This window comes from Argopecten irradians, chromosome 9 (genome assembly GCF_041381155.1).
Source record: "Argopecten irradians isolate NY chromosome 9, Ai_NY, whole genome shotgun sequence".
NCBI lineage: Eukaryota > Metazoa > Mollusca > Bivalvia > Pectinida > Pectinidae > Argopecten > Argopecten irradians.
The window spans coordinates 40629579-40654546 of NC_091142.1; the positions used below are offsets into that span (position 1 = coordinate 40629579).

The 24968-nt window shown below is 37.6% G+C and overlaps 1 protein-coding gene across 1 annotated transcript; it reads right to left on the bottom strand.

Moving 5' to 3' along the window:
- LOC138332347 (ankyrin repeat domain-containing protein 13D-like) lies at nt 1-24625 on the bottom strand. Its single transcript, XM_069280417.1, has 14 exons — nt 24429-24625; nt 19409-19544; nt 18691-18815; nt 18210-18255; nt 17658-17711; nt 17302-17391; nt 16589-16772; nt 14190-14256; nt 13786-13944; nt 12943-13222; nt 11993-12160; nt 8430-8536; nt 1664-1752; nt 1-348 (listed from the first exon to the last, which is right to left on the bottom strand). The coding sequence occupies exons 1-14, from the start codon at nt 24522-24524 to the stop codon at nt 114-116; spliced, it is 1836 nt and encodes a 611-aa protein (XP_069136518.1). The 5' UTR covers nt 24525-24625; the 3' UTR covers nt 1-113.
- Between the last annotated feature and the right edge of the window lie 343 nt (nt 24626-24968).

Below are 24968 nucleotides of genomic sequence, written 5' to 3' on the forward strand. Positions count from 1 at the left end.
TTTTCCTGGCAGATTTGAATGTCCTGTGATGGGATAAGAAACACTGAAGTGACTGTCTTTCACCATTCTAACTGCCGTTGTGTGATATATAGCTCCTAATATAGGATGACTGGTCACTTTTCTGTGAGTGACAGCTTGAGAATCATTTCAAGCTCCTCCTCCTCCTGTTTCCGACGGATATCGTCCTCTTGCTGCTGTCGCTGTGAGAGTTCAAGGGCCATTCGCATCTGTGTTTCATCGTCCCGCAGAATTGGGGGAGGTGCGTGTTGCAGAGGCTGTCTGTGAACAGGTGGAGCTCCGTCCCCGGGAGAGGAACCACCAGATAAGGCTATGCTTTCTGCTATGGCTCTGAAGTATAAATAACTAGTGTCAATTCATTTTATATATTGGTATTAAAATGAACTAGAAATATGTCTGTTAGACATTAAGTGCTCGCTGACTACTGCCTAAAACCTTAATTTCCAGAATGATATGTATCTACATGTATAAGGCTTCTGGGGTGAGATATTTTACACTTACAAAACTGTAACACCTAATTTATAAATAACCCGCAGATATACATTATATACATTATATACTCACAAACCTATATGAAATCATTCTTGGCAACAGGTTACGTACGTAACACTATCGCTCATTATCCATGGGAGATGGTTTATGTATTGTAATAAATAATTTCCTTTTAATTACGTCATCAAAACTATAAATGTGAAATTACTTTGAAATTTGTTAATTGTGTTCTTTGTTACATAGAAGTTTATTTGTTATCTATTGATATTGATACGATAGACTTGTTTCGCTGTTCAAAATAGTCGTCCGCTACAGCACTGTCCAGTGTCTGTGCATGTGGTGACTTACCTGTGTCATGCTTGAATGCCTTTCTGGGTACATCAGATCTAGAGCTCATGCACCTGGGCCGTTTTCGATTATACGGTTTGACTGGTTGAACCTAGTTGTTTGTTTATTAATTAAAGACGGACCTGGTGATTTTATATTGTTTTCAGACGAGCCTTGACAAAGCCCTCACAGGCTTGTATAAAAAACTGCAGGTCCGTCAGGATTTATACTTGAAATAATGACTCAAACCAATGGTCGAACCGGTTTTTCCGAATATACGAAAACGGCCCTAGACTGATATTGTATAATGGTTTTTTTTTATTCTGTTTCTCTTACGCAAGGCTGGGTGATTTTATAAATATTTATTAGAACCATAGCAAATACGGTCTATGGTCACTGGGGTTAGTAAGCGATAGTACCCCCGGTACAACGTATATGTATACCTAGGACCTAGGATGATGTGAAATAAATTAAATATAATCTCCTGAGTAACACTACCGTAATTGTCTTTGCCCAGTACTAAAAGTTATACGTTTCGTCACTTTCTTTTATTGACTACATAAACCTAATTCGCATTGTATTGTTCTGAAGGTTTCCAAAGTCGATCAGATGCTTTGAATATTGTGACCGATGCAAGAGTTTGTATGATATGCCGCTTTAAGTTTACACAAAATGAATGTGTTTAGCACTGTTTAATGTCACTGTTGTTAATTTACAGAAGAACATCACTGACAGATATCTCTTATTTTTGAACCAGTGACACTCAATGACAACAGTCGCCATCCTACATTGATAACTGATGACAACAGTTGTCATGACTACTGACCTCTGAAGGAGCTGGTCAGCTTCCTCAGGTCCCACAGTACCAGGAGGTGGAGGACGAATATTGTTGAGAGCCTCCCAAAATGTCAGTTGCTGTCAAAGTAAAGTAGATCAGAATAATGGCACCAGGTAGTACATCCATTACTATACATTACAGTTATAACCAAACATACAACTGTGTACCGATAAGTGAAAGAAAGCACAATAAATCAACTTTTTTTGATAATACTGTAGATAATGTTGTAAATTTAAATTTTTAATTTACATTTTATAATAAACACGTCATGAATTCCAAAGCTCAAAGACTTTTCTATAATATATACATACACAAAATAAAACTAACTTTAGCTGTCTTATTATGGATATATAAAACTGAGAAGGATATGGAATTTTAATAACTTCTCATATATTAAGTTAAAAAATTAAAAAGGTGTAGCTTCTGTTTTGTGTTATACATGCATTAATCACGCGATGGAGAATAAATTTGAAACTGCAAAAACTATTTAGATTTTCTAACATTTAATGAAGAGCTTTTTTTGCCAGTGTTGCTTTTTTTGCCAGATTATACAAATTTAAAATGAAGCTGTATAATCAACTGTTAACATGACGAAGCATGCAATACCAACAACATACAGGTGCAAATTTTACAGGAAGATACAAAATCACAGTGAAAAAGCAAATCATTTTGCAGATACTCTCTTTTTCTGTTATGTATATATGAAGATTTATAAGGATAGATATAAAATAAAGAACACCAATATAGATATTTACAATACAAGAGTATTACCGATTTTGATTCCTACAACGCAATCATATCTTCATGATAACATTTGTAAATTCTAAAAAATGTCAATATATCTTATACAGTAAAACATGGTTCTACACACCTAATACAACACGGTTATCAAATAGCATTTTGCATTTCCTATACTGGTTCCTATAAGTTGTTCGTAATATCAGTTTAACCATTCTTGATACTCCCTGGGATACTATCTGACTATCATGGTATTCTCCATTTGTAAAACTGAAAGCATTTCAAGTTTAAAAACCTGACCAATCAAAGGCTGCTTTTGAAGGTTACAATCAAATGAGCGATGCAGCTTTCAGTGTATCATTATTGGATTTACTTTAGATGTACATCAAAGGGCCAAACTTGTCTCATCTATTGTCACATACAGAGCCTTCAGTTTTGCTATTGCATACAGTCCAGGGGGTAGATTTAACAACAGTCACAGTAACCTCTACATACAGTCCGGGGGGTAGATTTAGCAACAGTCACAGTAACCTCTACATACAGTCCGGGGGGTAACAACAGTCACAGTAACCTCTACATACAGTCCGGGGGGTAGATTTAACAACAGTCACAGTAACCTCTACATACAGTCCGGGATTAGATTTAACAACAGTCACAGTAACCTCTACATACAGTCCGGGGGGTAGATTTAACAACAGTCACAGTAACCTCTACATACAGTCCGGGGGGTAGATTTAACAACAGTCACAGTAACCTCTACATACAGTCCGGGGGGTAGATTTAACAACAGTCACAGTAACCTCTACATACAGTCCGGGGGGTAGATTTAACAACAGTCACAGTAACCTCTACATACAGTCCGGGGGTAGATTTAACAACAGTCACAGTAACCTCTACATACAGTCCGGGGGGTAGATTTAACAACAGTCACAGTAACCTCTACATACAGTCCGGTGGGTAGATTTAACAACAGTCACAGTAACCTCTACATACAGTCCGGGGGGGGGTAGATTTAACAACAGTCACAGTAACCTCTACATACAGTCCGGGGGGTAGATTTAACAACAGTCACAGTAACCTCTACATACAGTCCGGGGGGTAGATTTAACAACAGTCACAGTAACCTCTACATACAGTCCGGGGGGTAGATTTAACAACAGTCACAGTAACCTCTACATACAGTCCGGGATTAGATTTAACAACAGTCACAGTAACCTCTACATACAGTCCGGGGGGTAGATTTAACAACAGTCACAGTAACCTCTACATACAGTCCGGGGGTAGATTTAACAACAGTCACAGTAACCTCTACATACAGTCCGGGATTAGATTTAACAACAGTCACAGTAACCTCTACATACAGTCCGGGGGGTAGATTTAACAACAGTCACAGTAACCCTACATACAGTCCGGGGGTAGATTTAACAACAGTCACAGTAACCTCTACATACAGTCCGGGGGGTAGATTTAACAACAGTCACAGTAACATCTACATACAGTCCGGGGGGTAGATTTAACAACAGTCACAGTAACCTCTACATACAGTCCGGGGGGTAGATTTAACAACAGTCACAGTAACCTCTATATACAGTCCGGGGGGTAGATTTAACAACAGTCACAGTAACCTCTACATACAGTCCGGGGGGTAGATTTAACAACAGTCACAGTAACCTCTACATACAGTCCGGGGGGTAGATTTAACAACAGTCACAGTAACCTCTACATACAGTCCGGGGGGTAGATTTAACAACAGTCACAGTAACATCTACATACAGTCCGGGGGGTAGATTTAACAACAGTCACAGTAACCTCTACATACAGTCCGGGGGGTAGATTTAACAACAGTCACAGTAACCTCTACATACAGTCCGGGGGGTAGTTAACAACAGTCACAGTAACCTCTACATACAGTCCGGGGGGTAGATTTAACAACAGTCACAGTAACCTCTACATACATCCTGGGGGTAGATTTAACAACAGTCACAGTAACCTCTACATACAGTCCGGGGGGTAGATTTAACAACAGTCACAGTAACCTCTACATACAGTCCGGGGGGTAGATTTAACAACAGTCACAGTAACCTCTACATACAGTCCGGGGGTAGATTTAACAACAGTCACAGTAACCTCTACATACAGTCCGGGGGTAGATTTAACAACAGTCACAGTAACCTCTACATACAGTCCGGGGGGTAGATTTAACAACAGTCACAGTAACCTCTACATACAGTCCGGGGGGTAGATTTAACAACAGTCACAGTAACCTCTACATACAGTCCGGGGGGTAGATTTAACAACAGTCACAGTAACCTCTACATACAGTCTGGGGGGTAGATTTAACAACAGTCACAGTAACCTCTACATACAGTCCGGGGGTAGATTTAACAACAGTCACAGTAACCTCTACATACAGTCCGGGGGGTAGATTTAACAACAGTCACAGTAACCTCTACATACAGTCCGGGGGGTAGATTTAACAACAGTCACAGTAACCTCTACATACAGTCCGGGGGGGGGGGGGTAGATTTAACAACAGTCACAGTAACCTCTACATACAGTCCGGGGGTAGATTTAACAACAGTCACAGTAACCTCTACATACAGTCCGGGGGTAGATTTAACAACAGTCACAGTAACCTCTACATACAGTCTGGGGGGGGGGGGGGGGTAGATTTAACAACAGTCACAGTAACCTCTACATACAGTCCGGGGGGTAGATTTAACAACAGTCACAGTAACCTCTACATACAGTCCGGGGGGTAGATTTAACAACAGTCACAGTAACCTCTACATACAGTCCGGGGGTAGATTTAACAACAGTCACAGTAACCTCTACATACAGTCGGGGGGGTAGATTTAACAACAGTCACAGTAACCTCTACATACAGTCCGGGGGGTAGATTTAACAACAGGGGGGGGGTAGATTTAACAACAGTCACAGTAACCTCTACATACAGTCGGGGGTAGATTTAACAACAGTCACAGTAACCTCTACATACAGTCCGGGGGGTAGATTTAACAACAGTCACAGTAACCTCTACATACAGTCCGGGGGGTAGATTTAACAACAGTCACAGTAACCTCTACATACAGTCGGGGGGTAGATTTAACAACAGTCACAGTAACCTCTACATACAGTCTGGGGGGGGGGTAGATTTAACAACAGTCACAGTAACCTCTACATACAGTGGGGGGGTAGATTTAACAACAGTCACAGTAACCTCTACATACAGTCCGGGGGTAGATTTAACAACAGTCACAGTAACCTCTACATACAGTCCGGGGGGTAGATTTAACAACAGTCACAGTAACCTCTACATACAGTCCGGGGGGTAGATTTAACAACAGTCACAGTAACCTCTACATACAGTCCGGGGGGTAGATTTAACAACAGTCACAGTAACCTCTACATACAGTCCAGGGGGTAGATTTAACAACAGTCACAGTAACCTCTACATACAGTCCGGGGGGTAGATTTAACAACAGTCACAGTAACCTCTACATACAGTCCGGGGGGTAGATTTAACAACAGTCACAGTAACCTCTACATACAGTCCGGGGGGTAGATTTAACAACAGTCACAGTAACCTCTACATACAGTCGGGGGTAGATTTAACAACAGTCACAGTAACCTCTACATACAGCGGGGGTAGATTTAACAACAGTCACAGTAACCTCTACATACAGGGGGGGTAGATTTAACAACAGTCACAGTAACCTCTACATACAGTCCGGGGGGTAGATTTAACAACAGTCACAGTAACCTCTACATACAGTCCGGGGGGTAGATTTAACAACAACAGTCACAAGTACTCACATACAGTGGGGGGTAGATTTAACAACAGTCACAGTAACCTCTACATACAGTCCGGGGGGTAGATTTAACAACAGTCACAGTAACCTCTACATACAGTCCGGGGGGTAGATTTAACAACAGTCACAGTAACCTCTACATACAGTCCGGGGGGTAGATTTAACAACAGTCACAGTAACCTCTACATACAGTCCGGGGGGTAGATTTAACAACAGTCACAGTAACCTCTACATACAGTCCGGGGGTAGATTTAACAACAGTCACAGTAACCTCTACATACAGTCCGGGGGGTAGATTTAACAACAGTCACAGTAACCTCTACATACAGTCCGGGGGGTAGATTTAACAACAGTCACAGTAACCTCTACATACAGTCCGGGGGGTAACAACAGTCACAGTAACCTCTACATACAGTCCGGGGGGTAGATTTAACAACAGTCACAGTAACCTCTACATACAGTCCGGGGGGTAGATTTAACAACAGTCACAGTAACCTCTACATACAGTCCGGGGGTAGATTTAACAACAGTCACAGTAACCTCTACATACAGTCCGGGGGTAGATTTAACAACAGTCACAGTAACCTCTACATACAGTCCGGGAGATTTAACAACAGTCACAGTAACCTCTACATACAGTCGGGGGGTTTAGAGTACCTTACAACAACAGTCACAGTAACCTCTACATACAGTCCGGGGGGTAGATTTAACAACAGTCACAGTAACCTCTACATACAACAACAGTCAAAGTAACCTCTACATACAGTCTGGGGGGTAGATTTAACAACAGTCACAGTAACCTCTACATACAGTCCGGGGGGTAGATTTAACAACAGTCACAGTAACCTCTACATACAGTCCGGGGGGTAGATTTAACAACAGTCACAGTAACCTCTACATACAGTCCGGGGGTAGATTTAACACAGTCACAGTAACCTCTACATACAGTCCGGGGGGTAACAACAGTCACAGTAACCTCTACATACAGTCTGGGGGGTAGATTTAACAACAGTCACAGTAACCTCTACATACAGTCCGGGGGGTAGATTTAACAACAGTCACAGTAACCTCTACATACAGTCCGGGGGGTAGATTTAACAACAGTCACAGTAACCTCTACATACAGTCCGGGGGGTAGATTTAACAACAGTAACAACACAGTAACCTCTACGTACAGTCCAGGGGGTAGATTTAACAACAGTCACAGTAACCTCTACATACAGTCCGGGGGTAGATTTAACAACAGTCACAGTAACCTCTACATACAGTCCGGGGGGTAGATTTAACAACAGTCACAGTAACCTCTACATACAGTCCGGGGGGTAACAACAGTCACAGTAACCTCTACATACAGTCCGGGGGGTAACAACAGTCACAGTAACCTCTACATACAGTCCGGGGGGTAGATTTAACAACAGTCACAGTAACCTCTACATACAGTCCGGGGGGTAGATTTAACAACAGTCACAGTAACCTCTGCAGAATGTGGATTGAGTATATCATATATTACTTAATATTACATGTATAAAGAAATGATATTCCTTGGTCCCCGGAGATTTGTTAGAACTATGGTTTACTGGTACAGTAAATGTTATACCACCTGTATACCAAACAAGAACAGTACTGGGTAGTAGTAATAAAATAATGCAAAACTAATCAGAAATCTATCATGCGTGCACCAATCACACAATGTAATGTGCTGAGATATTCTGCGACTGTGCAATACAAGAATCACTCTAAAGAGCAACGGAAAATATTCACAAAGAGTCTTCAATGATTTGTATCCACACCCAATCACATTATAACTGTATCATACAAACTTAGCAGTGATTTCAATGTTAACATTTCTGTAAACAGAACTACTATGGAGAGGACAAATATTTGTTTGATGTAAATGCAAAAGTACACACAAACATGCATCCTAGTAGAAAACTTGAATTTAAGATTTGTAAACAAAAATGATGTGTAAGAACTTGTTCCAGATTATCTTTATTGTAAAACGTACAATGTGATAATTTCACTGAAAGTCAAAAGTCCTCTTGCATCAAAGACTTTTCAAAATCAAATAAACCGAAAATGATGCACAGATTGGGAATCATGACTCAACAATACTGTGTTAAGAAGTGCAGTGTAGACAGTAGGGTTCTACACAGTAAATGGTGCGGGGTGACATTGAGGCACTTTTAGATTCCATCATATCTTACCTGGTCATTCTCTGTACCTCCTGACTGCATCAAACTCTGCTGTATGGCAAACTGGAGAAGTTCATCATCTTCATCCTGAAGACGTCCTGGATGACCACCACTTTCTCCTGAATGAAGCAAAAGTAAAAATCTAGTTCTTAACCATTAAAAAGCAGGGTTACAAAACTGAAGGTAGAATATTTTTACTTTTTAATGGTTCATACCATGAATGATTAGAATTTTCAAATTAAACTTATATACTGTGGAACATGGTTATATTGAAGTCCTTTGGGAATGGGAATTCTATTCAAATTATCGAGATTTCAATGTAACCAAGGAGAAATACTACGGATATGTGTGAAGAGGTGTTGGGAATGGGAATTCTATTCAAATTATCGAGATTTCAATGTAACCAAGGAGAAATACTACGGATATGTGTGAAGAGGTGTTATAATTTATTTCAAGTTAAGCCCTATTTCAAAATAACAGATTTCAAATTACTAGTTACAAGGTTCCACTGTACATTGTTTTAATTTGGATCAACAAAATCATTCAAATTAAACAGGTTCATAACTGTAGGGTCCACAATTTTTAAAAAGTCTCATTCACCAATCCACCTATGAATATGCTGTAGGAATAAAACTCAGAAGTCAAACCAGTAATAGTCGACACCTTTATATAGTGGATACCTGTCCACAAGGAATCACCAATACAAACTTAATTCTGAGGTGGTCGTAAGGTGAGGTTTCACTGTAGTTTTGTATATGAATGTACATTATCTATAGACAATAAAACACATTTATAATGAATATGCTTATAACAAATGCATGGTTAAAGCATAGTAATTTTTATTCTGTGCCAAGTTTCCTTTAATATATTTGTAACATTTGTATCATGAATTATGCATGTAACAAAGTATTTGTTGGTTCTGAGAGGTTTGTTACAACCATATTTTACCATAGGTGCCAATGTGGACAGCTGACACAAAGGTTTTGTCTGTTGACTAATAAAAACTTCTCATACCAGGTGATTAACAGACACCTGAAAAGTTGAAACCCTGTCACTGTATTTTGTTTAAGGAAATGTGTGAAGTATTACAACCCTCATGGCATTAATATGTATAAACCAGTGACTTACCTAACCTTACATAACCCTCATGGCATTAATATGTATAAACCAGTGACTTACCTAACCTTACATAACCCTCATGGCATTAATATGTATAAACCAGTGACTTACCTAACCTTACATAACCCTCATGGCATTAATATGTATAAACCAGTGACTTACCTAACCTTACATAACCCTCATGGCATTAATATGTATAAACCAGTGACTTACCTAACCTTACATACCCTCATGGCATTAATATGTATAAACCAGTGACTTACCTCACCTTACATAACCCTCATGGCATTAATATGTATAAACCAGTGACTTACCTAACATTACATAACCCCTGAATGCATATTACTGCCGTTCTATCATAAGATTGCACGATTGTGTTACAGTACTAGTGTATCGACTCACTGTAGTAGATTATATCGCTACATGGTACAGGTGAAGTGTCATGTAACACGCATTGTGATTGGCTGAAGTGTGTATATAAAGAAACGTTACACAATGCAACCTATTTGTGCAATCGGGACGTTGTAAGTACGTCGAAACAATTACAAATGTTCATAGATAAACATCTGAAAAATTAATATTTGTAAAATAGAAGTATTACACTGTAAAAATAAATAACGCTGATATATAGAATTCGCGCTGTAATATACATGACTGTTGGGTGTTTTTTTCCGTAGTACACCTAGCACATGTGACGAACTTGACTGACAGAGTTTCCTGAAATAGCTGTTGTAAATATATAAATAAGATGATTGAAAAAAAAATCAAACATGGAAAGAGATAACACACAATCAGGTTATACTAGCTGTAGAAGAATACATAATATTGATTTTTAAAAACATGATAATACTGGTACCGTTAATGAATAAATATGAAGGTCAAGAAGAAAGTATCTGCTAAAACAACTGTTCAGTTTCATAATTATGGTAAGGTATATTTAAAATGTCAATTTAACTCTGAATTTGAACTTTATACTGAATAAAAAAGTGTGGAAGTACTAAAAATCGTCGATCGCCAAGCTGCCAACGCGTGCATATTATAAGTTACCGGTAAGTTACATGTGTGTTTGCACATGTGTAACGTTACGTTACTATTTTAATCTCGCCAAAATTAGAAGCGGTTCAACCGATCACAGCCAAAATTAGAAGCAGTCCTCAACCGATCATATGTCGACATGTCAAAGCCACGAACCGATCTAAAAGTACGCGAAAGGGTAGTGAAAATGTACAATGATGGCATGGGGTGTCCTATGGAAATATATCTAAAGCGGCCGACGTTTGTAAATCCACCTGTCGGAAACATCGCAAGTTGTGCGAGGAACAGCATGGTTCTCTGCTTCCACGTGTTCGGTCTATCATGACACCAACAAAGGTCAGTGAAGAAGTTGTTAAATTCGTCGAATATCGGAAGAAAATGAGACCAAGCATGGCAGGCTAAAAAAACAGCTTTACTGTGCACACACGTTTTTCTCTTCTATTTTTAGATCAACTCAGCCAATCACAATGCGTGTTACATAGGCACTTCACCTGTAACATGTAGCGATGTAATCTACTACAGTGAGTCGATACACTAGTACTGTAACACAATCGTGCAATCTTATGATAGAACGGCAGTAACAGTGTACAAATCAGTGACTTACCTCACCTTACATAACCCTCATGGCATTAATATGTATAAACCAGTGACTTACCTCACCTTACATAACCCTCATGGCATTAATATGTATAAACCAGTGACTTACCTAACCTTACATAACCCTCATGGCATTAATATGTATAAACCAGTGACTTACCTCACCTTACATAACCCTCATGGCATTAATATGTATAAACTAGTGACTTACCTAACCTTACATAACCCTCATGGCATTAATATGTATAAACCAGTGACTTACCTAACCTTACATAACCCTCATGGCATTAATATGTATAAACCAGTGACTTACCTAACCTTACATAACCCTCATGGCATTAATATGTATAAACCAGTGACTTACCTCACCTTACATAACCCTCATGGCATTAATATGTATAAACCAGTGACTTACCTCACCTTACATAACCCTATTGGCATTAATATGTATAAACCAGTGACTTACCTAACCTTACATAACCCTCATGGCATTATATGTATAAACCAGTGACTTACCTAACCTTACATAACCCTCATGGCATTAATATGTATAAACTAGTGACTTACCTAACCTTACATAACCCTCATGGCATTAATATGTGTATAAAACTAGTGACTTACCTCACCTTACATAACCCTCATGGCATTAATATGTATAAACCAGTGACTTACCTAACCTTACATAACCCTCATGGCATTAATATGTATAAACCAGTGACTTACCTAACCTTACATAACCCTGATGGCATTATATGTATAAACCAGTGACTTACCTAACCTTACATAACCCTCATGGCATTAATATGTATAAACTAGTGACTTACCTAACCTTACATAACCGTTAGGAGGATTGAAACACGTTTCGTCCACCACACATTTACAATTGACCTCGTCGCCGTTCCTGAGTGGTGTGACCCCTTCTACAGACTGGTCCATTCCTGATATGTTACCGAAGGTAATCCTCGCATTGAGCACATGGAACAGGGGGATCTCTGACATTAATATATAGACACAACATTCAGTCATTTTCTCTTATAAGTTTTTTCTTAGCTTCTATTATGCCAAAATCCATTTAAAAAAAAATTGTTGCATAGACAATGATAGTAAATAAACAACATGAAAAGGACTACATACCCCAATTCTATATATTGTTTAGCATGACCTTACTTTAATGACTCCATTTGTTATTGTTAATTATGTGATAAAAAGTATCTTAAATCTGAATTCATTTCAAATGAGATTTTATGAAACATGTATTGAATTTTGTATTTCTTTCAGCCATGGCTCCCAAAGTGAAAGCTTTTTCAAATAATTTTCTAAACCCTCGGATCTTATATCTTAAGATCTGTTATAAACAAGGGATATCCAATAGAAAGTTGAAGAGTGAAGTTCCTATGATTCTTCATTAATACATCCTCTTAACATTGCCGACCTAATATACTATGGGCAAATGTTGAATTTAACAAAGGGTATATACTTACATTAGAGATTTTTGTAGGCCAACTTTCTTTCGTGTGCAATTTACTTAATTCAAGAATTTTGTGATCCAAGTAAATTCAAGAATTTTGTGATCCAATGTATTTGCAAAAGTTTATATCAGCAAATTGATATCTTCATCATGTTGAAAGGAGTTCCCATTTAAGTTATAAATCAGCAAATGTTAATCTTCGAGAACTGCTTTTGAAATTGATAATGAGAAATTTATCAGCCACAAAAAGTGGTTGGTTTACAGTACCTGGAAAGTCGAACGGTTTTTGAAAAGTTAATAACTTACCAATTTTGATTGGAAATCCTGCTGGTAACTGTAATGTAATGAAGTCTTTGAGTTTTCTAAAGTGTGCATTACTGGAGGACATAAGGTCAATGATTGGCACGACCTGTTCCTGTAGCGACAATGGATAATTCTCACACAGCCACAGCGTGGCCTTAAATTTCTGAGTCTTTGTTGTCTGGTCTATAGGCCGGCCTATATCACGGTCAGTTAAGTCCACAAACTCGTTAAAGTACTCCTCTGGGGTTATAGCACTTGGGTTATACATCACGGACGATACATCCTGAAACAAACATTCAATAGGATCTTTTTATTAGGTTTGTTTGTGTGGTTTGTTTAATGTCCTATCAACAGGTCATGTAAGGACGTGCCAGGTTTGATGGGGGAGGAAAACCAGAGTACTCGGACATCTTACTTTTTATTAAGAAATGACAGGTAAGAAATGACAGGTAAGAAAAGATAGTCACCACGAAATGAATGAAAATGTTAGACATCAAAGAACACAAATTTCTTTAATTTTTGTGCTACTGGAAATACATTTTTCTTTTTTTTTTGCTTGATTCATTCATCAAATAAACAAAGTCTTAGATGAAAAGTCATTCCTTACATTGTAGCATGTTGTAAAACAGTTAAAGTTGACCTGTGATAATCCAGAGACTCATAGTTAAGAAAATTCATAATTCATTCAGAAATGTCAGAGAACCGATTTGATTATTGGCTTAGTAAATAGAATCTGGTAGAATGGAAAATTCGCAATTCTGACAGTTTGGATTGGGGACACAAGTGTTTGGAATATCAAAGGTCAGAGTATAAGTAACATCTTAAGTAAGATTAAACTGTACTTACTCCATTGGATGCTCCTTGTTTCTTATTCTGCTCCTCGGCGACCCCTAAGAATGACTCGAGTGGTGTTTTGTTATTCTTTTTAGATTTCTGTTTATCCTGCTCTGACAGATGTTCCACTCGTGTCTTTGTTATCAACTCCACATTAGATGCCCCAAACACCTAGTGGTGAAGTAAAAACATACAAATTATAATATTGTTTTTCAATTATTAACTACTAGATGGACTTATATAAAAATTGTACAAAAAGCAGGCTCTTGTTGCAGGAAACACTTCTGAGATCAACACCTACCATATTTTTCTTCCTATCTGTAATATTTCCATCTAAATACTCATTAATTAACATGATATTTTATCAAAACTACGACAACAATAATGAGACATTTTTAATACATCCTGACATTTACCTTGGAGTCGTAGCCGTTGACAGTCTCACTTCTATCACTCCGCCAGCCCAGAATACCAGATTTGTTTCTATAAACATATCACAGACAATATTACTCATAGAAACTAAAAAGAATCTCTTGTTCAACAGTTTTTGTGACTAATCATCGGCCCAATTGTTCAACAGGTTGTGTGGCTAATCATTGGCCCAATTGTTCAACAGGATGTGTGGTTAATCATTGGCCCAATTGTTCAACAGGATGTGTGACTAATCATTGGCCCAATTGTTCAACAGGATGTGTGACTAATCATTGGCCCAATTGTTCAACAGGATGTGTGACTAATCATTGGCCCAATTGTTCAACAGGATGTGTGGTTAATCATTGACCCAATTGTTCAACAGGATGTGTGACTAATCATTGGCCCAATTGTTCAACAGGATGTGTGGCTAATCATTGGCCCAATTGTTCAACAGGATGTGTGACTAATCAATGGCCCAATTGTTCAACAGGATGTGTGACTAATCATCGGCCCAATTGTTCAACAGGATGTGTGGCTAATCATCGGCCCAATTGTTCAACAGGATGTGTGTGACTAATCATTGGCCCAATTGTTCAACAGGATGTGTGGCTAATCATTGGTCCAATTGTTCAACAGGATGTGTGGCTAATCATTGGCCCAATTGTTCAACAGGATGTGTGGCTAATCATTGGCCCAATTGTTCAACAGGATGTGTGGCTAATCATTGGCCCAATTGTTCAACAGGATGTGTGACTAATCATTGGCCCAATTGTTCAACAGGATGTGTGACTAATCATTGGTCCAATTGTTCAACAGGATGTGTGGCTAATCATTGGACCAATTGTTCAACAGTTTGTGTGACTAATCATTGGCCCAATTGTTCAACAGGATGTGTGACTAATCATTGGCCCAATTGTTCAACAGGATGTGTGGCTAATCATTGGTCCAATTGTTCAACAGGATGTGTGGCTAATCATTGGCCCAATTGTTCAACAGGATGTGTGACTAATCATTGGCCCAATTGTTCAACAGGATGTGTGACTAATCATTGGCCCAATTGTTCAACAGGATGTGTGGCTAATCATTGGTCCAATTGTTCAACAGGATGTGTGGCTAATCATTGGCCCAATTGTTCAACAGGATGTGTGACTAATCATTGGCCCAATTGTTCAACAGGATGTGTGACTAATCATCCGCCCAATTGTTCAACAGGATGTGTGGCTAATCATCGGTCCAATTGTTCAACGGGATGTGTGACTAATCATTGGCCCAATTGTTCAACAGGATGTGTGACTAATCATTGGTCCAATTGTTCAACAGGATGTGTGACTAATCATTGGCCCAATTGTTCAACAGGATGTGTAACTAATCATTGGCCCAATTGTTCAACAGGATGTGTGGCTAATCATTGGCCCAATTGTTCAACAGTTTGTGTGACTAATCATTGGCCCAATTGTTCAACAGGATGTGTGACTAATCATTGGCCCAATTGTTCAACAGGATGTGTGGCTAACCATTGGTCCAATTGTTCAACAGGATGTGTGACTAATCATTGGCCCAATTGTTCAACAGGATGTGTGACTAATCATTGGCCCAATTGTTCAACAGGATGTGTGGCTAATCATTGACCCAATTGTTCAACAGGATGTGTGGCTAATCATTGACCCAATTGTTCAACAGGATGTGTGACTAATCATTGGTCCAATTGTTCAACAGGATGTGTGGCTAACCATTGGTCCAATTGTTCAACAGGATGTGTGGCTAATCATTGGCCCAATTGTTCAACAGGATGTGTGGCTAACCATTGGCCCAATTGTTCAACAGGATGTGTGGCTAACCATTGGCCCAATTGTTCAACAGGATGTGTGGTTAATCATTGGCCCAATTGTTCAACAGGATGTGTGGGTAATCAAACATGTATTTCATCAAAAATTTTCAAAGTACTCTTTAAACATCCAATTAATCAAACAAGATGTAAAAACTGGATTTGCAGGAAATGAGAAATCAAATTTTCACCAAGCAAGCGAGGCTTAATCACCTTTTGAAAAATGAGGCCTCTAAATTACATTTGAGCATTTCTAGATTTCAAACAAAACTTTCAAAACAAATATTATTTCTGAACAAGATTTGACTTTTGAACCATGAGGCCCTCTAAATCATATTTGAGTAATTTTAGATTTCAAGTCAAACTTTCAAAACAAATACTATTTTTGAACAAGATTTGAAAATGTATTAACCACTTTCACTTCGTTGCCAATCATCACAATTTGGTAAAGAAAAAATTGCTCATTTCAGTTTTGCCAAATTTTGCCAGGTGGAGGCATTTTATGTAAATTTTGGTAACGTAGATGAATCAGGAATGAAGGTATTTACTATTGATCCAATTCATTGCAGTCGTTACCTTTCAAATGAAATTTTATCTGTGTCTACATAGGTGGTGACTAGAGGGTTGGTGAGACGAGCGGCTACAGAGTCATCGGAGGGATTCATCACTGACATATCAAAGTTTGGGGGAAGGATCTGCATTGTTTCAGAGAAAATCTCTCTTCTGTCGTGGTCGACCTCCATCACTGTCGCACTGTTTGCTAAAAGGAAAACACACGTCATCATAATTCTTAGTCATGTCTATGTATAATTTGCAGGAATATGTCAAGGGTAGATATTCAAGGGGAGATAACTAATAAAGTGAAGATAATTCTCCACTACTGTTTGCTAAAACGGAGGATACACATCATCACAGCTCTTAGTCATGCCTTTATATAATTTATACGTTAGTTTTGACATGAAAACATGAAAGGGACATAACTGGTAAAGGCTAGATAACTCTCAAAGGATGACAACTATTGCAAAATAATTCTTCTAGGCATTAATTTACAGGAATGGCCTTGTGAAAAATACAACACTTGTTTTCATATAATTGCTTTTAGACTTTTCCCCCATTTTTATTTTTATTTCCTATTAAAACTCATAAATGCATCAAAAAACCAGTTGCATCCGCATTTGACAATAATCAAGTGAATTTAATCTCGTGTCCCAAATTCTTTACTTTGTACACCAAACAGATAATAATAATTTTACTGTAGCCAGAAGCTTCACTATTATGACTTTCATTACCTGTTCCTTTAAATATGTAGCTTCTACTTCCTCTCTCCCACGACATGTTGTCAAACCCTAACAAAGTTGTGTCTATTCTCACATTGGAACCTGTAATATTGATAACACTACACAATACTAGACATACATAATTAATGCTTTAGTGGGACATAGACACTTTTTTCATTCATAAATTATTTAAATGCAAATTACATTCCAGCAGTAGTCATTCAGAACATATTTCAATGCAATTTATATTACCCAGGTATGTCGAAGTCATTCAGAACTTATTTCAATGCATTGAATTATATTATGTCTTTTACATATCAGAATTTTAACATCTGTAGAATTATTGTACTGAGGTGAGAGGTACTGACCACTTTTCCACACCCGGTATGTATCACTGGGGCACATCCGGGAAACCAAAGGCACTGCAGATACAAAGCACATCTAATGTAGGTATGATGGAAAATTAAATATAACAAAAAATATTTACTGTCAATGTTATTAATATTGATTTTTCAACGAGAATTTATACAAGGCTGAGTGTCAGTTCAAAATTCACTTTAGAAATGTCTGCCAAACGTTAATGCCCATTCCTCCATATATAAAAGCAGTACAATATGGGACGTGGTGGGACACAAATGGATAGAATAGATATGAGTACACTCTATAATATTATATTACAATTTCCTCATCTCATGACTGGAGCATAAGACATGAAATTCATTTAGAAATTCTTTCAGAAAAAATATTTACAAATAAATTTTAGCAATTATTTAAGAAAAACATTGACAACTCATCACTGTAAACATTGTTTTGTGGTCCTGATCAATAACTGTCTACCGTACTGATGTATGGTATTAGGACTTAGTAATCTGATTAGAATACTTAGTAAGGATTGATGGTAACATAGCATGTTCACTAACCCCAACTGGTGAATTCCCATTTCATCTCCACGTAGAAATCCGACGACTGTAAACAAATACATCATACAGTAAATATTATGTACATCCTGTAACATGGCAGGGGACACACACAGGGTTTGCGTTATACCGTCCAAGTATCCTTTTTAAGCACAGAAAATGAAAAGGACCACACTTTTCATTCTGAAAGTCTATTTCAATTATAAAGAGGTGCCATATTTTTTCTCAGAAAAAGAGGGCAATTTTTGGAACACCCAGAGCAAACTCTGTTACCTAAAGCATACAAGATTGATCATAGTACACTCAGGAAAAAAATATTATCTCGATAGAATCTTTTAGAGTAATGGGAATTTGCTTTTTGGTTTGCATTTACCTGATTATCATCTTAAACCCATAATTTTGCTGAAAATGCAGAAATTAATTCCTTCTATGACTTTCAAATAACATTATTTTAGTCTAAATACATTTGTGTGATAAAACTTACCTCCTTGAGTTTCTGTAGAAGTTCGGGTACCCCTACGGTCCTTTTACTGTAGCGCTGATAGTCTCTGTGTTTGAGCACCAACTGGACCAGTTCTGGATCACCAGTACTAACAGCCTCATGTAGCACTGCACACAGAAATAAACGGTAAACTTCAGTTGTTTCAAACTGATAAATGATCTCAATGCTTCACTTTTCACTGTAATTTTATACTATAAACTTATCTTTCATGTACACATAGTGGTAACAAAATAATTTATCAAAATAGTGGTTTGCTTGTATCAAGTCGAAGCAAGACAAAGTTCATTTGACCTCTAGATTTTTTTCCAATGCATGTCTATTCATTATTTTAGTAGAATTCATATTGATACAAAATTACATTGGTATTTTTTTCTTTGCATGATTCTGGAGTTTCCTTTCCAACCAAAGCGGTTTATGTATATGAGGGCCGGTAGCAAAATTATTACAGATACTAAAACAGATTAGGTCACATAGGTATCTTCATGATAGAATTTTATTTAACTCTTGCAGGAAACATAACTTTTATAATTCATACAGTGCTTTTACTATGGATTTTCATACAGTGCTTTTTCTAGGGATTTTCTGTGGGCCAGTAATGGGGTCCATTCTAGGATCCAAATGGACATTACATTTAATCCACTCTAAATAGTTTTTTCTTCTTCTCAATTTTCTGTGTTTTCCCCAAAACATTTGTGCGTACCTGACCAGTTGCCTTTGTTTTCCATCATGGTGGAGGCTCCATACCTCACCAACACCCGAGTACTCTCGATGTGGCCGAGCGTGACAGCAAGATGGAGAGCTGTCCGTCCACGAGGATCTAGTTTTTCTATCTGGTGCTAAAAGACAGAAGTTTAAATAACATTTCAATGAGTTGGTAGATGAGAGAGAGAGAGAGGGGGGGGGGCGGTCAAGATCTGACTTAACATATAGATGTATTTGAAGACAAAAATATGGTACAAAACAAATGTACAAGTTTTATGAAACCTATGTACAAGAGGGTGAGATAATAGAGGGCCAGAGGGGAGAAAATAGGGAACAACGGGGAGATAATAGAGATAATAGAGGGCCACAGGGGAGAAAATAGGAGACAAAAAGGGAGATAATAGAGATAATAGAGGGCCACAGGGGAGAAAATAGGAGACAAAAAGGGAGATAATAGAGATAATAGAGGGCCAGAGGGGAGAAAATAGGAGACAACAGGGGAGATAATAGAGGGCCAGAGGGGAAAAAATAGGAGACAAAAGGGGAGATAATAGAGATAATAGTCAATAACTGGGGAGATAATAGTCAATAACTGGGGAGGTAATAAAGAGTAACAGGGGATATTGCAGGGGCAACAGGGCAAATATAAGAGGGCATCATTAGAGATAAGAGGCCAAGGGCCTGTATTGCTCAGTTTTTTTGTTTTTTTTTTTGAGTAATTCTGTAATTTAGTAATAAGTGATTCAAAAATCACAAAGACAAATTGACCCCTTGAATTGTTTAGTTTTGAGTCTCAACCATATAATGATGCTATAGATACCATACGAATATCCTATCCAATACATAGTTTCGGAGAGGAAGTAATTCATATGAAAATAGTAGCCTAATTTAGGTTTTTTGGCCCTGCAACTATAGCCCAAGGGGGGTCAGCCCTATCATTTTTACAATTTTGAATACCCATCCTATAAGGATGCTACAATTGCATTATGAGTGCTATCCCATGCTTAGTTGAAGAAAAGAAGTCGTTAAGATGGAAATAGCCAAATTAACCCCTTTTGACCCCGCCCCTCAGGCCCCTGGGAGTCAGCCCCATCATTTGTACAATTTTGAATCCCCATACTATATGGATGCTACCATTGCATTATGAGTGCTCTCCCATGCTCTGTTGCATAGAATAAGTCATTTATATAGAAGTAGCCAAATTGACCAATTTTGACCCTGCCCATCAGGCCCCAGGTGGGTTATCCCCATCATTTCTACAATTTTTAGTCAGTAGCCCATAAGGATGCTACCATTCAAATTGTGTTGAATTCTGACAAGCGGTTATGGAGAAGAAGTTGATTGTTGACGGACGGACGACGGACGCTACGGTATGGCATAAACTCACCTTGGTCCTTTAGACCAGGTGAGCTAATGATATTCAGCAACAGGGGAGATAAAATTTGGCAACAGGGAATAATAGGGGACAACATGGGAGATAATAGGAGACAACAGGGGAGATAATAGGGAACAACAGGGAAGATAATAGCGGTACAACAGGGGAGACACTATTGGGACAACAGGGGAGACAAAAGTGGGACAACAGGGTAGATAATAGGGGACAACAGGGGAGATAATAGCGGATAACAGGGGAGATAATAGTGGGACAACAGGGGAGATAATAGGGGACAACAGGGGAGATAATAGTGGGACAACAGGGAATATAATAGGAGACAACAGGGGAGATAATAGTGGGACAACAGGGAATATAATAGGAGACAACAGGGGAGATAATAGGGGACAACCCAGGAGATAATAGGGAACATCTAGGGAGATAATAGAAAACCAGGGGAAGACAAATTTACTCCTTCACTAATGAATAATCATTAGGGATGGATAAAAATCCAATAGGAAACATTTTCACATATGCATCTTTTGCCTATCATTATGGGAGGTACATTTTATCAACAGCAAAGTTTTATCTTTATTAGTTTTGCTTATTATCAATAATTTTATTTCTTTGTAATAAGTTGGCTAAAATTATCAGTTAGACACATGCTCTTTCTTCAACATGAAATTGTAACAGAGCAGAATGGAGCAATATGGATTAGGCAATATGGCCTGCCCTCTATTTCATGTTTATTTTACCAAGCTTTCCAATTATGGAAATCATAATTTGGCTTTAATACAAATAGCTTATTGATTAAAATTATCACTATAATCTAAAGTTTGAGATCAGTCAACAACAAAAATGTGAATTTCACACTTGACAAACATATATAGATTGGTGACAATATTTTATCTCCCTGTTAATATCACAGAAATGTCAATTACATTAGTAAATAAGGTTAATCAATAAAATAATATGAGTACCAAATCCCTGTGAGCTAATGTAAGCTTATTACAATACAAGTCAGAGTGGACATGTCAAGTATCAGTGAAGGCAGATAATATAATATCAGAAGCTAACATTCAGATATACCACACTCATATTATGTATGATGTGGTTAAGTCCTGCGTAAGGTTTGAACTTCCTGTTCAGAACGGATACATCAACAATACACAACATTCCATGCATCTAAAATTATTACCAGTTAGTTTGTTTGTGAATCATCCTTTTAGAATATTGTGTGATACAAAAAACACTTATAAATCTTAATTATAAGAGGAAGCGCTTCTGCTGGATGCAGTAGATTTTTTAAAATTAAGTTTCAGGGAAAAAATTAAATAAAAAGTCATAATTCAAGTAAAGATATTCAAGCTGACTGTATCAAAGTATTGCTTTTATCAATTTAATATTAAGCATCCACAAGTAACTAGGATGAAATAGCACACTAAATTATACAATCTGAGTAGAAAGACCCCTTTGTTAATTGATAATGGTATAGCTCAAAGTCCAACAATGAGGTCTTAGCCAATATATGTGTATATATCAGTTTTTTAATGAATAAAATGTGAAAAAATGAAAAGGCAAATATGGATACCGAAATATGAGCAAATTATAATGAGGTCCTTCAGGATTCTAACATGTTTGTATAGTGTGTTTGCCTATACAATATATTATATATGCAGCAAATCACAGGCAGAAGAATTAGTTGGGTGTGGTGGACTTATACATATAATTACTAGGCGGAAACTTACTATTGTACCATGGAATCTTTTCTATAGCTCTGGGTATTACAAGTGACAACATCAGTGTTGTTCATATGTACTTTTAATTCATAATTACACATCCACTTTTCATTTCATATATATCATACAATATCTGACAAATTAATATTTTAATCATGACAATACCATTAAAATGGAGATCATCTAATAACTTTCATGTTACTTTCTGAGGTCTGAAAATGGCCGTTGAAGCATGCATCTTTCCTGTCCTTAATTAGTCAAAATATTGCCAAGATTATAATACAAATGTAAATGTTACGATCTACACCAAAAAATGAAACTTTACATATATCTCTTAATATATTGTATTCGCATAGTGTGACTAGACTGGAGCAATCATCTATGACCATGTATGTAGCTCAATCAGTTGTACATCTGGCTAGTGTTCAGAGGTCTTGGGTCAAACCTCAGTCTGGTCTTTACATTTTCCCGTCCCCTGTTATAAGCTTGGAGTCTATCAAAATATCCAAATTGTTGGTATATGTAGGTCTCATAAATGTCTTTGTGGGCAAAGACTTTGAGAAAGGAGGGAGAAGTAGCCAGATTGGAATGGGTCGATCATCAGCAACCAGACAGCGAAATTGATTGAGCATCCAGCTAGTGTTCAGAGGTCATGGGTTTGAATCCTAGTCTGTGGAATACTTGTAAACATTAGTTTAAGGTCCTAGATCATCTAAGCATGCGCCAGGTTTAGATGGTGGAGTAAAGTTGGAGTACCCAGAGAAAAAACACCAACCAACAATTAGTACCTAGCAACTGCCTAACATGGGATTCAAACTTGACACAGAGGTGGAGGGCTTGCGGTAATATTTGGGAACATATCATCCATTCGTCTATCACTGCCCCTTGAAATAAACATCAGTAAGGTACAACAGACTAACAGAGACTTCAAAATTCAGCAATAATGAATAGATTTCCAGTGAATCTCACTAATTTTAACTCACAAGATTACCTTTACACACATGTACATGAGTGTGACAGTCAACGATCTGTTGTCGATAGTAAACCCGACCAGTTGCCGATCTCGTAGCACTCAAAGTTATAATGTCTTCATTTTTAACTCAAACTTAATGAAATTTTGCACATAGATTCATTATAGTATGGCAAATAACATATCTTCTGTTGTCGTCAGGTTAATAAAATATTTTCGATGTTACGATGTGTTGTTGGTATACCGTCACAGCACACCTCTGTCACTTGATCTATCGTTGACCAGCAGCCCATTTCAGAATTTTCAAATCGCTCTAATTACTTCATTTTTGCATCAATCTTCATAAAACTTGGTAGAAATATTTATTTTAATGTATTGAATAACATATCTTGTGTTGTCACTAACTTTTCTGCGTATTTAATGTGTTGTCGTTTCTTGTTGTTTGTTGTCGCTATTAAGGGTGACCGACTACGAGCCATGATATCCAAGAGGCATCTACACAAGCCAAGACAGGTTTCCTTTTGATGCAGCTTTCAGCCAAATGTTCAGCCAAATGTATTGGGTTAATGGGCTTAAACTGTTACAGCGGACAATTAACACATGACATATTTCAAATAGAAATAAAAATTCGAAGTGATTATGTTTCTAGTTTTATAGGGAACGATTGCATCACCACTGTCCAGTCAAACACAGAACGTACAATAAATGGGGATTCCAAATGTATTTTTAGGTTTGGTTACAACTAGGTCCATCATGGACCATGTCAATGCATCAGAGTGACAGACGCAAGTATTAATGAGCGCCCTGATGCGCATTGCGTACAAGGATACGTTACGATACACGGGACAACGTTACAATGGTGGTGTTAGTATAAACTGGTCCATTTACTGTACAATATCAAATAAATCGAAATCGATAATTTTGCAATGTAACTTACAACATCACGAGCAAGTTCTCTGTCCAAATCCTGGTACTTGTTATCCCAAACAAGCCAATGGAGGGGATATTCTTCTTGCAATCCCTTAGACGTCATCTCTATACTGGTTTACAAACCTACAACATTTTGACACTAGGAAACGAGATGTGCGTCTGACTCATTTGTTGATGGGAGCCTCTTCCGTGTGCTGTAATCCGATAGTCGTAAAACAAAATATCGACTTTATCTAAAACATAAAAACAATGAAAAAGTCACTCAGCATTTAGTTTTTCAGTACTTTTGTGTCTATTTTATTGCAATTTTGTTGTGGAAAACACTTGAATATTGAAAAAAGTATTTTATAAATATTTTGCGACATTATCTAAAATACGAAACTAAAACTAGGTCATGAATAAATATGAAATATGTAGTCAAATAAAACAAAATTTTGCATTTTTACTATTTATTCAAAGCAAAATCTTCATAAAATACTAATTGTGATATTATCTATAAGTAATCACAATATTTCTTAAAAGATACGAAAATAAATATCAACTCTGA